Genomic DNA, 13,688 nt, shown 5'->3' on the forward strand with positions numbered 1-13,688 from the left:
TTTAGGGAAGCTTTTAATGACGGAGGTTTTAATCATTTTTAATCTTTTGTTGGAAGCCGCCCAGAGTGGCTGGGGAAGCCCAGCCAGATGGGCAGGGTATAAATAATAAATTATTGTTATTATTCCAGAGTTACAAGAGGGAGAGGAAAAGCGTTCTCTCTCCCCTTTCTCCATGCCAGGCATAATTTTATAAACTTTTATCATGCTGATACCTATCACTCACCTTTTCTCTCAACTAAAACTTTTATCTACACTATAATTTCCCAAACACTTCAGCCTTTCCTCACGGGGGACTCACTCCTTCCTGTGATCATTTTGCTGCCCATTTTCTGAAACTTTTCCAGCTCTACCCTCTTCTTTTGGAGGTGAGGCAACCAGACTTGGGCACAGTATTGCAAATGCGGCCGCACCATAGATTTGTATGTAGGAAAACTTGTCAAAATATCAACAAAATCGAAAATTTTACAACAAAATGTACGTAATAAAATTACGGGTTTTGAATGCTAAGGGTTGTTTAATGTATATATCGAAAGCCATGTTTTCTTTTCCAGACGTGGACGTCTGTATTCAATGTCAAGAAGATCCATATCCAAACCGTGGCCAGGAGTTTGCCTATGTCTGCTCTACCCCTGGATCGTATGAACCTTTTCTAGCTCTGCAATATCGCCTTCGGAGGTGAGCCTAGCATCATCCGGCTCTTAAAGCAGGGAGGAAAAGGAGGAGGGAATATTATTCTCGCACAAAACAGGGTGTCCGGAGTAAGCTTTGACTTCTCTCTCTGCACAAACACAGTGTTTCATCAAAAGAAAACGCAGGGAAGCAAAAAGAGGTCCAGGATCAGCTCTTCCACCTTTATTTTTAATAATTATCCTTACACACACACACACACACACACACCCCTCCCTCTGAGGTTCTGCCAGTCTCAGGAAGGAGAGCAGACATCAAACCCCAGAGCCCACCCCACCAGTCCTGGCAGGGATGAAGATGGCGTCGCCCGTCGCCCCCGACTGACTTCTCCTGGCTTTCTCTCTGGCCAAGCCCAAGTTCCCGGGGGCCCAGAGATGGAGGGGCACCAAGAGAGGGGCAGTGTTAACCAGAGGGGCAGGGAGGGTTAGTACTGAAAAGTGGGGAGAGAGGGCACCCAGCAGCTGTTTGGGGCAGGGACGTTTTCAATGCCTCCATTTAAATCAGTGCTTTCTGAAAATGGCCTCGGCCAGGCATCCCCATTGGGGCTCAGGTGGGGCCTCTTCCTCCCTGCCAGGTGCGGAGGGGATCCTGGTCCAGTGGCAACACTTCTTGCGTGGCCCAAAACCGTCACAGAACTTTGAAGGAGCGGCGCCAGCCAGCTTCCAAAAGGCAGATTCCAGGGAACCCCAGGCAAAAAAAGGAGGACCTGCTGTTACTGAGAACTGCAGGCCTAAGACGGTGGTCCGTTGGCGGGATAGTCTCCTTCTCTGACCCCCCCAGCATCCCCCCTTCACCTGCCTGGCTCCCTCAAGAGCTAACCAGGGGAGCAATTGACACACACACACGGCAGCTGAGCTCAATCTGTGAGTCGGTCCAGGGCAGGGAAGGAAAAGGAAAGAAGTGAGGGGGTTCTCTTGCACCCCCGCATACACACACACACCCCAGGACCCCAGAGGTGGCAGCAGCATGTCCATTTACATCCCTTGAGACTTTCTGAAAGCCTCTAACTTGTATCATCCTACTTGGATTTTTTCTTATAAAGTCCCCCCGCACACATACGTATTAACACAGTCAGCCCAGCCCCTTTTAGGCACCTGGTGATTGAAGAAAACCAAAATAAAAGGAGGTGGGGAGGGGGAGAGAGTCAGCGCCCCCAACCCCGGACACAGTAACGCCCCTCTGGGGACCCCTCTGCCGCGTTCCTCCCGGTCCGCTCGCTCTGTGGGGTCACATTATCTGGCACTGGTCTCCTCCTCCCGAGCTGGCTGCGTCTGGCAGGTTCATTCCCTCCAGGTCGAAGTTCAGGCCGGGGGGCTGCAGGAGGAGGAAGAAGATGGAGAGAAGGGGGAGATTAGCCGGGACCCCTGCATTGCAGGGGGTTGGAATAGATGACCCGCAGGTGTCCCTCACAACTGTACGGTTCTATGGACTATTTCCTGTTGTGCCGGAGGGCAGGACATTAACCAACAAATTGCAAGAAAGGCGATTCTGACTAAACCTCAGGAAGAGCTTTCTGAGAGCAAGAGCCGTTTGGCAGAGGATTGGGCCCTGTCTGAGTGCTGGTTCTCCTTCGCTGGAGATTTCCAAGCAGAGGTTTGTTGGCCACCTGCCAGGGATGCTTTCGCCGCGATTCCGGGGGGTTGGACTAGATGGCCCTGGGGGATCCCTTCCAACCCCACAATTCTTTGATTGGCTTGCAGGAAGGAAAGGTGTGGGCAGAATTAAGAAGGGAGCTGTGGTCCAGCTACATCTGGAGGAATGAAGGAAGGGAATGCCGGCGAGACAGGGGAGAAGGAGAGAGAGAGAGGGAAACGGGTCACCATCTGCCCCCGGCCCAAACTCACCGATTCTCCTGCCAGTTCCTTGGGGGGGTGGCCGAGGTCTTGGAGCTGGAAGGCAGACAAAAGAGGCAGCGGCATCAGGAAGGAGACCATGGCAGGGGCTCAATTTCCTGCCCTCCGTGCCCTCTCCCCGCTACCCACCTGCTGCATGAGGTCCAGGACCATCTCAAAGCGGGCCTTGTGCTCCGTGTCGCCGTCGGTGGGCAGCTCGGCCTCAAACTGCTGGCAGATCCTGCCCATGATTCTGTGCTGCTCCTGGTACTTCTCGAACTGCTCCTGTGGCAGGGAGTCGCGGTGGCTCTGCAGCCACTCCGGGTACTGGGGGAGGAAAAGAGGGGAGGGTGGGCCAGGCTGCTCCTGCATGGACCGTAGGAAGCCCGATTTGGGCTCATCTTCTTCAGGACTGTCTACACCAGGGGTAGGCAACCTAAGGCCCAGGGGCCAGATCCGACCCTATCGCCTTCTAAATCCAGCCTGTGGACGGTCTGGGAATCAGCATGTTTTTACATGAGTAGAATGTGTCCTTTTATTTAAAATGCATCTCTGGGTTATTTGTGGGGCATAGGAATTCGTTCGTTTCCCCCCCCCAAAATATAGTCTGGCCCACCACATGGTCGGAGGGACAGTGGACTGGCCCACGGCTGAAAAAGGTTGCTGACCCCTGGTCTACACTAAGTGGGTCTCCAGGGTTTCAGATGGGTATCTCTCGGACAGCCACACCTGGAGAAGCACTGAACCCGGGCCCTTCTGCTTGCTCTTTATCACTGAGCGATGGCCCTTTCCACTAAAAGTGAAGCAGGTCCCTAGTCCTCATGGTTCAAAAGGTAAAGGTAAAGGGACCCCTGACCATTAGGTCCAGTCGTGGCCGACTCTGGGGTTGCGGCGCTCATCTCGCTTTATTGGCCGAGGGAGCCGGCGTACAGCTTCCGGGTCATGTGGCCAGCATGACTAAGCCGCTTCTGGCGAACCAGAGCAGCGCACGGAAACGCTGTTTACCTTCCTGCCGGAGTGGTACCTATTTATCTACTTGCACTTTGACGTGCTTTCGAACTGCTAGGTGGGCAGGAGCAGGGACTGAGCAACGGGAGCTCACCCCATCACGGGGATTCAAACCGCCGACCTTCTGATCGGCAAGCCCAAGAGGCTCTGTGCTTTAACCCCCAGTGCCACCCGCATCCCTCCTCATGGTTCTAGTGTTGTTTTTTCCAGGAATGTAGGGAGCAGCCTTACACTGAGTTAAGACCCTTGAGCCCACCTGCTCTCCTCTCCCATCCTGCTTAGGATGCCAGGGGCTGATCCTGGGACCTTCTGCATTCAAGGCAGCTGCTCTGCCACCGGGTTACGCCTTACCTTCTCGGTGATCTCCTTCAGGGAGGGGTAGAGCACGTCTTTCGACAGCAGGTTCTGCATGATGCTTTGCATGATGGGCAGGAGGCTCCCTTCGCCGTCTCCCTCCTCCAAGCCAAGGCCTTCCATGGTCTTCGCAAGCTCCTCTTCGGAGACGCTGGAGTTCTGCGGGAGAAGGAAGGGGGGACGGCTGCTAAGGAGGCCGGGAGAGGAAGCCAACGTCTTCACGGAAGGAAAAGGCAAGCGATGGCCTCCAGCCCTGCCAGCTACGTTCTAAGTCCACTGCCCCATAGGAGGCTACCAACTCGGATGGCTTTAAAAGAGGAATCAGACAGATTCATGGAGGAAGGGAGGATCCTGCTCTGGGGCTTTCCCTTGCCAGAGTGGTGCATGCTCTGGTTATCTCCCGCTTGGACTCCTGCAATGTGCTCTCCATGGGGATACCATTGAGGGTGACTTGGAAACTGCAATTAATCCAGAATGTGGGAGCCAGACTGGGGACTGGGAGCGGCCGCCGAGACCACATAACACCAGTCCTGAAAGACCTGCATTGGCTCCCAGTACATTTCCGAGCACAATTCAAAGTGTTGGTGCTGACCTTGAAAGCCCAAACAAGGCATAGGCAAACTTGGCTCTCCAGATGTTTTGGGACTACAACTCCCATCATCCCTAGCTAACAGGATCAGTTGTCAGGGATGATGGGAGTTGTAGTCCCAAAACATGTGGAGGCCGAGTTTGCCTATGCCTGCCCTAAATGGTCTCAGCCCAGTAGACCTGAAGGAGTGTCTCCACCCCCATCGTTCAACCTGGATGCTGAGGTCCAGCTCCGAGGGCCTTCTGGTGGTTCCCTCCCTGCGAGAAGTGAGGTTACAGGGAACGAGGCAAAGGGTCTTATCGGTGGTGGCGCCCGCCCTGTGGAACGCCCTCCCACCAGATGTCAAAGAAATAAACAACTATTTTACTTTTAAAAGACAACTGAAGGCGGCCCTGTTTAGGGAAGTTTTTAATGTCTGACGCTGTATTGTTTTTAATATTCGGTTGGAAGCCACCCAGAGTGGCTGAGGAAAGCCAGCCAGATGTGTGGGGTATAAATAAATTAATTATTATTATTATTATTATTTCTCAAAAGTGGCCAGCTGGGAGCCCAAGTGGGACCCTGAGCACAAGAGCAGCTCCGCAGTTCCCCGCCACCTGTTATTCTGTGGTAGATTGCTCTTGGGCATGGAGGTTTTGCTATCACAGCAGACCTCCGCATGGGGAGCCTGGCCTTCTGGATCAGGCCGGCGTCCCGTCTAGTCCCAGCCTCCTGTTCTCACAGCAGCCAAGCAAATGCCCCAAAGGGAATCCCGCAAGCGGGCCCTGGGTGCAAGAGAAGCAGCAGCGCTCTCCCTGCTTGCAGTTAGAGCAGCAACCGGGACAGACGTCGACGAAACGGGGTCTGCAGAGTGGATCCGCCACTGGAAACGCAGAGGAAGCGTTTCGGAGAAGCCAGGGAGGCAGAAAGGGGTTCAGGGGTTTACCTGGAGGTCGTCTGCGTTCTTTGCCAAGCCGCTGAGCGTCTCCTTCAGGCAGGAAGTGAACTCCTGCTGGGAGCTGGAGTCGCTTCCTGCAAAAAAGCGAGGGAGAAAAGTGTTTAAGAGACCCCGGGAGAGGAAAATGCATTTGGTTTTCAAATGAAAAAATATTATTTCTATATTTAGACCATTTCTACACCACTTAGTAAGTTTTCCTAAATATATAAATCTCTTCAGTGGTGCACGAAAAGCTAAAGCGACGACTAACAACTTGAACAAATGCTACAAAAATATAAAGCCACACACACATTTATATACGTAATTCCTGAGAAAGTTGAAGCAGTTTTAATCTGATCTGATATTTCAACTTATGTAAGTTTTAAAGCACTGTCGTGATTTTTTTCTTGATTTTACTGTTTTATCTTTTTGGTAAATCGCTTTGAGGGTTGTCGTTTGTTTACACAATCAAGCAGTGTACAATTTTTACGAAATAAAGAACCCAGCCTCAGTTCCTTCCGCTTCTGACACACCTGCCCTCTCGGCCTCTTTGCTCTCACCCAGGAGCCTGAAAAGGGATGCAACCTCACCGCTCCCCCGTCTTTATTTTGAAAGGGCACCAGAAATCCTGCAACGGGAATTTGGAGACCCCAAGGGCCTGAGACTCGCTTGAGGGAAGAAGGGGTTCCCACAAAACATCCATGAGCTGCCATGGCAAAGGTCGCGATTCTGTGCTGAGTTGCCCGGGTGCCCCAAATCCATCTGTCGGAAAAGTTGCTTGAAGTTTGGCAACACTGGCATTCTGACTCAAGTTCAGGAAGAACTTTCCAGGGGTAAGAGCCATTGGATAGTGGAGCAGGAAACCTCGGAAGGTGGTGGGTGAGATCTCTTTCAGAGGCTGGATGGGCATCGTGCCAGGAACCTTTAGCTGTGATTCCAACTGTAAAGGTAAAGGGACCCCTGACCACTAGGTCAAGTCGTGGCCAACTCTGGGGTTGCGGCGCTCATCTTGCTTTATTGGCTGAGGGAGCCGGCGTACAGCTTCCGGGTCATGTGGCCAGCAGGACTAAGCCGCTTCTGGCGAACCAGAGCAGCGCACGAAAACGCCGTTTCCCTTCCCGCCAGAGCAGTACCTATTTATCTACTTGTACTTTTTGTGCTTTCGAACTGCTAGGTTGGCAGGAGCAGGGACTGAGCAACGGGAGCTCACCCCGTCGCGGGGATTTGAACCGCCGACCTTCTGATCGGCACATTCTAGGCTCTGTGGTTTAACCCAAACCGCCATCTGCGTCCCCACATATAGTTCTGCAATTCTACGTGTAGCAACAACAGCAGCAGTTCTCCGGGCCAAATTCTGTGCGACTGCCATAAAACTTAGGGAACTACCAAAATGATTAAGGTTTTAAATGACAATTTTAGGTTCTATTTTAGTGATCAAGATTTAATGTATATTTTTAACTGCCACTATATCCGAATTGTCTCTGTTATACCCAATTGCAATTCAATGTATTCCTGCTGTGTTTTGTGATTTTCCTGATATTGTAAGTGAGCCAGAACTGGTCTGTGGCCATAATAATAACATTCATTCATTCATTCAAATTCAGCTGTCCTTCATTGGAGGTTTTTAAGCAGAAGTTGGAAGCCCACACAGCATTTTCAAAGCAACACCAGTTTGAACTCATGCAGGTTAGAAAATGCATGGATCTCTTTGGGGCAGTGAGGTATTTTTAGCTAACCAGTGGGAGTCCGGGGTGTGTGTGTGTGTGTGTGTGTTTTGAAGAGCATTCGTTTCAAAGAGCCCCTTTCAAAGTGTCAGTTTTAACACATATTTTTCATTTAAGTAACAGCATAGCGGTAAGATCTCTTGATTGATGTAAAGCAGCATGAAAGGTGCTGGGTCTCATGTTCAGACGGAGGCCCCTTAGCTTTGCTTCATAAATGTGTGATAAATGTGTCCTCCAGAGATGGCGGCACTGCACATTTTGGGATCTTGTCTCAGGGAATTGTGGAGTTGGAAGGGAGCCCCAGGGCTCATCTAGTCCAGCCCCCTGCAATGCAGGAATTCCAGCTCAAACATCCCTGACAGATGGCCGTCCAACCTCTGCTTTGAAACCTCCAAGGAAGGAGAGTCCGCAACCTTCAAGGGAGACCATTCCACTGTGGAACAGCTCTTATTGTCAGAGAGTTCTTCCTGATGTTGAGTCAGAGTCTCCCTTCTTGTAACTTGAAGCCATGGGTGCAAGTCCAGCCCTCCAGAGCAGGAGAAAAGAAGCATGTTCCCTCCTCCTTAAGATATCTGTTCTCCAGGCTAAGCTGTCAGGAGCTTGTCCTACACTCGAGTAGGACCCTGGCAGAGACACATGCCCAACTGGCATGTTCCCTCCCTCCTGGTCGATCGTTCGGGAGCTTCAAAAGCTTTCTTCAGCCTGAACATCACAGCGACCGATGCCAACAAACACCGGCACACTTAGGGATCCGCAGAGTTTGTGCATTTCACGTAACAGACCTCAGCAACCCAGCATTTTGGCTAATCTACTTTATTTACATATAAACACACACGGAGCACTGCAACATGGCTCCTTCTCTCTCTAGCATCAGACAGCAAAGAGAAAAAGAACAAAGGACAATAGTCCCTCTTCACGGAACACAGTAAAACAAACATCCTGCCTCCGTCACTTCCCTCTCGGTGGAGTCAAAACATATACTGTCATGTGATAGAGAACAATCCCATAACTGCAATCACGGAGTAGGAATTCTATCATCTGCAGCTCCCTCAACCATTCCTTGGCTTCCAGACCCATCTCAGTCACCCTCCTCTGCACATGCTCCATCTTTTCAAAATCCTCCTCCAACGGAGGTGCCCAGAACTGGACACTGGACTCCAGGCGGGGTCTGACCAAGGCAGAATAGAGCGGGACTATCACTTCCCTTGGGATGCGGGGGGCGCTGTGGGTTAAACCACAGAGCCTAGGGCTTGCCGATCAGAAGGTCGGTGGTTCGAATCCCCACGATGGGGTGAGCTCCCGTTGCTGGGTCCCTGCTCCTGCCAACCTAGCAGTTCAAAAGCAAGTGCAAGCAGATAAATAGGCACCACTCCAGCGGGAAGGTAAACGGCATTTCCGTGCATGGCTTAAAGAAGTGGCTTAGTCCTGCTGGCCACATGACGCGGAAGCTGTACGCTGGCTCCCTCGGCCAGTAAAGCGAGATGAGCGCTGCAACCCCAGAGTCGGCCACGACTGGACCTAATGGTCAGGGGTCCCTTTACCTTTTTATCCCTTCCCTTGATCTGGGCACTAGACTCTTCTCTTTCTAGCAATGTCCAGCTGGAGAGAGCAAGTTCAGACCCTGCCTGGCTTTCCGCTAAGAAGAGGGGCGAAGAAAGAGGAGCTCAAGAAACTCCCCCAAAGCCACTCGCTCACCGACTCTGCCTGCTGCTTCGGAGAGCTTCTGGAACTGCTCCACCAAGTGGGGTTCCTCCTCGGCCAACTCCTTCATGGCCTTCTCAAACTCGGCAGTAGCCTGGGAGGCCAGTTCGCTATCGAAGAGGTCCTGGAAGAACTTCTCCTGCGAGGCAAAGAGGGAATCCTAGGAAGAGAAAAGCAAAATGGGTGAGACGAGCAGTGGGGCTCAGCCCCCCCTGGATTAAAGCAGAGGGGAAGCCCTGAGTCTTGCCCTGACCGACCAACATGAATAGCCCACCAAACATTTGCCTAGGCAGCTGGCTAAGTCCAGGAGCAAAAGGAAAATACCGTATTTTTTGCTCTATAAGACTCACTTTTTCCCTCCTAAAAAGTAAGGGGAAATGTGTGTGCATCTTATGGAGCGAATGCAGGCTGCACAGCTATCCCAGAAGCCAGATCCCTCTTGCTGCTCTGGCTTCTAAGATTCAGAATATTTTTTTCCTTGTTTTCGTCCTCCAAAAACTAGGTGTGTCTTGTGGTCTGGTGCGTCTTATAGAGTGAAAAATATGGTAAATAAATCTGTTCTTAAGAACTTTCCTGTCCTTTACTAAGAAACCAGAAGCATTTTTACTTGGCATTGTAGGGGAGAATATTAACAGACAGGATTATAAATTGTTTTTATATGTAACAACAGCAGCAAGAATATTTATTCGCACAAGAATGGAAGTAGGAAGAATTACCGACGAAAGAAGAATGGCAAATGAAATTAATGGACGATGCAGAATTAGATAAATTAAGAGGAAGGATTCGAAACCTGCGGGATCAGAGATTCTTGGAGGACTGGAGTAAATATATTAACTATTTGGAAAGCAATTGTGATAAACAGATTACGCTAGGAGGACTGCAAGAAGTTGTTTAAGGAGGACTTTGCAAAATACTGCAGAGATAATGAAGAGAATTGTTAGTTAAGGACAATTAAAAGTAATAAGAAATTAAGAAATGCAGAACACGTGATAAAGAACGGAAAATCTTTAGAGGTTGTTGACGGAAGTCTAAATTACTGTGTAAGATAAGAAGTTACGTTAAATGATTGTTGGAACTTCTATGTTAAAAAATTAATAAATATATATATAAATATAAAATAAGAACTTTCCTGTCCACTCGCCTGGAAACAAAACTCACTCACCAGAGGAGAGCAGGGCAAGGAGCTATTTAGGAGCTCAAATCAGCGCCACACTCAGCCCTCTCTGACATCTGCACACGTTCTTGTGTGGCCCAATGGACCCATTTCACAGAGTGGGAACTGCAAATTGTTCTCAGGGTCAAGAAGCTGTGGGCCGTTTCAGCAACAGGGAGAAGAAGCAACAGGCAGTCGGACACCACAGTTCAAGAAGGACACTGACAAACTGGAAGGTGTCCAGAGGAGGGCCACCAAAATGGTCAAAGGCCTGGAAACGATGCCTTATGAGGAACGGCTAAGGGAGCTGGGCATGTTTAGCCTGGAGAAGAGGAGGTTAAGGGGTGATATGATAGCCATGTTCAAATATATAAAAGGATGTCACATAGAGGAGGGAGAAAGGTTGTTTTCTGCTGCTCCAGAGAAGCGGACACGGAGCAATGGATCCAAACTACAAGAAAGAAGATTCCACCTAAACATTAGGAAGAACTTCCTGACAGTAAGAGCTGTTTGACAGTGGACTTTGCTGCCAAGGAGTGTGGTGGAGTCTCCTTCTTTGGAGGTCTTTAAGCAGAGGCTTGACAACCATGTGTCAGGAGTGCTCTGATGGTGTTTCCTGCTTGGCAGGGGGTTGGACTCCATGGCCCTTGGGGTCTCTTCCAACTCTAGGATTCTCTGATTCTCTGAGGTCCTGTCCCTGTGCGACCCTCAACCCCTGCCGAGCCAAGACCCCCAAGGCCCATCTGCTTGGGAGCAAGGGGCTGCCCTCTCTCCCCCAGCTGCCCCACACATCCCCACGTTCCCAGGGGGGCACTCAGGTCCCCTGCCCTACCTTGGCAGCATCTCCAGGCGATTTCTCAGAGACGCTGCCGTCCCCCACGGAGGCAGTTGAAGGGGGCGGCGATGGGACTGGCTTGGCCTTATCAAAGTCATCGAGGGCACCTGGGGGGGGGGGGAGAAAGAAGAGTGATGATGCAAGGCGGGGGGGCATTATTGAAACAGCCACCCCCTCCCGAGGGAGCAGACGTGAGCAGGTACCATCTCCCCGAAATCCAGAAGGCAAGAGAGGGGTTTCTTTGCTGGGGGGCCCAGGAAGAGGCACCTTCTGGGGGCTTCCCAGCACACAATGGTTCAGGAAGACCCCCCCACCCCGGTGTTTCCCAAAGGGGGCAATATCACTCCCTAGGGGGGCACTGTAATGATCCGGGGGTGGGAGCAGCAACTGGGGGGGGCGTTGAATAAAAATAAGGGAGCAGTGGAAGAATAAAATTTTGAACAACCGTTTGCACACATTTCATCTGTTGCATAATGATGCTGACTGATGCAACACAAAGTCACAGTGATTATTTTCCAAATAAACACACAAAATACAAGTTATACAAAACCGATCAGCAGCCGAGTCGGCCAAATGTTGCCACGTTTTGATAAATAATGTTATAATTTCAAGCTCCAAGGTGCCTTATTTACAACTTCTTTCTTTACTATTTTTATTTTTAATTGTTTATTATTTTTATTTTTTATTTATTTTTTTATTTTTATTTTATTTTTATTTTATTTTTATTTTGCAGGACGTAGGTGGAAATATAGATACATAAAAGAACACAGATTTGTCACTGCTGCATCCGCTTCCAATCTCCTCCTGAAACTGCCCAGATCCTGAGCAGAATCTCTTTTCCAGACTCCACCTGGGAAGGAAGGAGCGAGTGCGAGGAGGCGTTGTGGGAAGAGGAGACACGGAGGCCAGGATCCTGCCCCTGTTGAGCTCAAGGCAGATCCTGGCTCCAGTTTGCCTAAGCAAAAGCGGGTTTTTGAAAAGAATGGAGAGCCCAAACGTTCAATTTGGCAGGGCTGCAAAATGACAGAAAATCTGCAGCGATTCTCTCCGACACACTAAAGTCCTTACGAAAGGAGATAAAAGTTCAAAGCAGTGATGCAACTGAAAGAGAGAACCACCTCCAGACTCTTGCCTCACCCAAGAGGATCACCTTGCCCGCCTTGTGTTGAGCAACAACAACAATCCCTGCTGAATGAGGTCCTGGGAAAGGCCCGGGTTCAAATCTTGCCGCTCCGCCAGGGAGGAGTGTGACCGCTGCCTTTCAATCTCACAAGATGGCCGTGGGGAATAAAGTGAGGGGGGGCAACGTACACCCCCTTGGGGGAAAAGGTGGGTCAAAATGTGCCCCACAGCAAAACGCGCATGGTAATATTATTTTTATGCTATTTAGGTATTGATTCATAAAATCGATATACCGCTGATGGTGTTTTAAAAAACTGATCCTCATAAAGAGCAAAACAATAAAGTTATCGGGAAAAACGGTTAAAAACAGCTGTTGGAAACATTTAAAAAAATAATTAAAATCAACAATAAGCTAACAATTAAGACACATGTAAACATTCCGCCTATCTGGATAGTCTTGTTTAAACAAAAATGTTTCTAGCAGGCGCTGTAAAGAGCACAGCAAAGGCCCCTGTCAAGAGGCGGGGAGTTCCACAGGGTGGCTGCCAACACACTAAGATGCTGGTCTCTTACGGCTGCAGAATGGGTGCCAGCTCTCCAGATTGTGTTGATTGAGCAGAGCGGGCGTATATGGCGTAAGATGATCCCTGGTCCTAAGCTGCTAAGGGCTTATATTGTAATATCCTGAATTTGCCAGGGCAGCAAGAAAGGGCAAGGCACAAACGTCAGTCGTGAGCGCCAGGTGAGCCCCCAGGGAGGAGGGTCACCTGCTGCCACAGAGGAGCCCGAGGGCAGCCTCACCCCCCTGAGCCAGCCCATGCCGAAACCCTAGACCTGTGGAGTCGCAAGGGACCCCCAGAGGTCATCCAGGCCAACCCGCTGCAATGCAGGAATCTCAGCTAAATCTTACAAGGCCATGCAACCTCTGCTTTAAAATCCCCAGGGGGAGAGCGTCATGTGGGGACGGGGAGGGGGGCACTGTGCCCAGCGATGGGGGTCTCTGTCCACTCCGCCAAGAGGGCATTTATTTTAATTTGGGGAGGTGGGGCAGGGTTTCGACTCTTCCTGCTGGGACACGTTATGAGAGACCTTCCCACGTGCGCGCACACATATACAGGCTTCTAACCAGTGGGGGGGGGGGGGAGAAATAAGCAGCATATGGGGCAGCCCCCCTTAGGGAGAAAATGTGGGGAGAGTCTCTTTCAAGGCCCCCGCATCGGGGATTCTCTTTGGGATGTGTGAACAGGGGAGGCATGGAGGGGTCAACCCCCGTGTCAGACACTTTGGGGGGAAGGTGGGGGATTGAGGGGGGAGCCTCGCCCCCCACCTACACGCAGCTGCCCCCCCAAACCAGCCGGGGAGGCCTGGCAGGCGGCAGCCCCAAGGTCAAGGTCCTTTGCGGGGAGGCTCTCTTCCTCCCTGCCCCCCTGCGGGGTGGGGCAGACCCAGACCCTTCTCACCCCACGGCCTGACACGCGTGTCGCGACCCTGATCGTGTGAAAGGGGGTGGGGGAGTGAAGAGGGCAGATTCGGGGCGGGGCTTGCGTGTGGCTCGGAGGTGGGTCCCCCTCTACCCCCCACCACCCCGGAGTCTCCCGCTTCCTTACTCTCGAGTAGCTCCTCCAGCTCCGCGTCCTGCTGCTGCTGCTGCTGCTCTTGCGGGGCGGGCGCCGCCATGTCTGCCGGGAGGAGGCGGGGAAGCCGGGCAGGAAAGCGGCTACGAAGCCTCGGCCTCCGCCTCCTCCTCCTCCTCTCCGGGCGGAGCCA

At 51.2% G+C, this 13,688-nt stretch overlaps 1 protein-coding gene across 1 annotated transcript; it reads right to left on the minus strand.

Annotated features, from left to right (window-relative positions):
* Positions 1-826: 826 nt before the first annotated feature.
* PEX19 (peroxisomal biogenesis factor 19) lies at positions 827-13,688 on the minus strand. The gene is made up of 8 exons (XM_081891920.1): positions 13,529-13,688; positions 10,797-10,906; positions 8,806-8,971; positions 5,396-5,481; positions 3,879-4,040; positions 2,670-2,846; positions 2,532-2,576; positions 827-2,001 (listed from the first exon to the last, which is right to left on the minus strand). Exons 1-8 carry the CDS (start codon positions 13,596-13,598, stop codon positions 1,915-1,917), a joined length of 903 nt encoding a protein of 300 aa, XP_081748046.1. The 5' UTR covers positions 13,599-13,688; the 3' UTR covers positions 827-1,914.

This window comes from Podarcis melisellensis (assembly GCF_964234715.1).
Source record: "Podarcis melisellensis genome assembly, chromosome: 16".
NCBI classification, from domain to species: domain Eukaryota; kingdom Metazoa; phylum Chordata; class Lepidosauria; order Squamata; family Lacertidae; genus Podarcis; species Podarcis melisellensis.

Excerpts from the sequence above, each read along its gene's own strand:
- PEX19 (XM_081891920.1), bottom strand. The coding sequence starts at position 13,598 with ATGGCGGCGCCCGCCCCGCAAGAGCAGCAGCAGCAGCAGCAGGACGCG. Across the intron at positions 5,482-8,805 it reads CGAAGCAGCAGGCAGAGTCG|GAAGCGACTCCAGCTCCCAG; the intron begins GTGAGCGAGTGG and ends GCTTTTTTGCAG. Across the intron at positions 2,002-2,531 it reads AGGAACTGGCAGGAGAATCG|CCCCCCGGCCTGAACTTCGA; the intron begins GTGAGTTTGGGC and ends CTCCTCCTGCAG.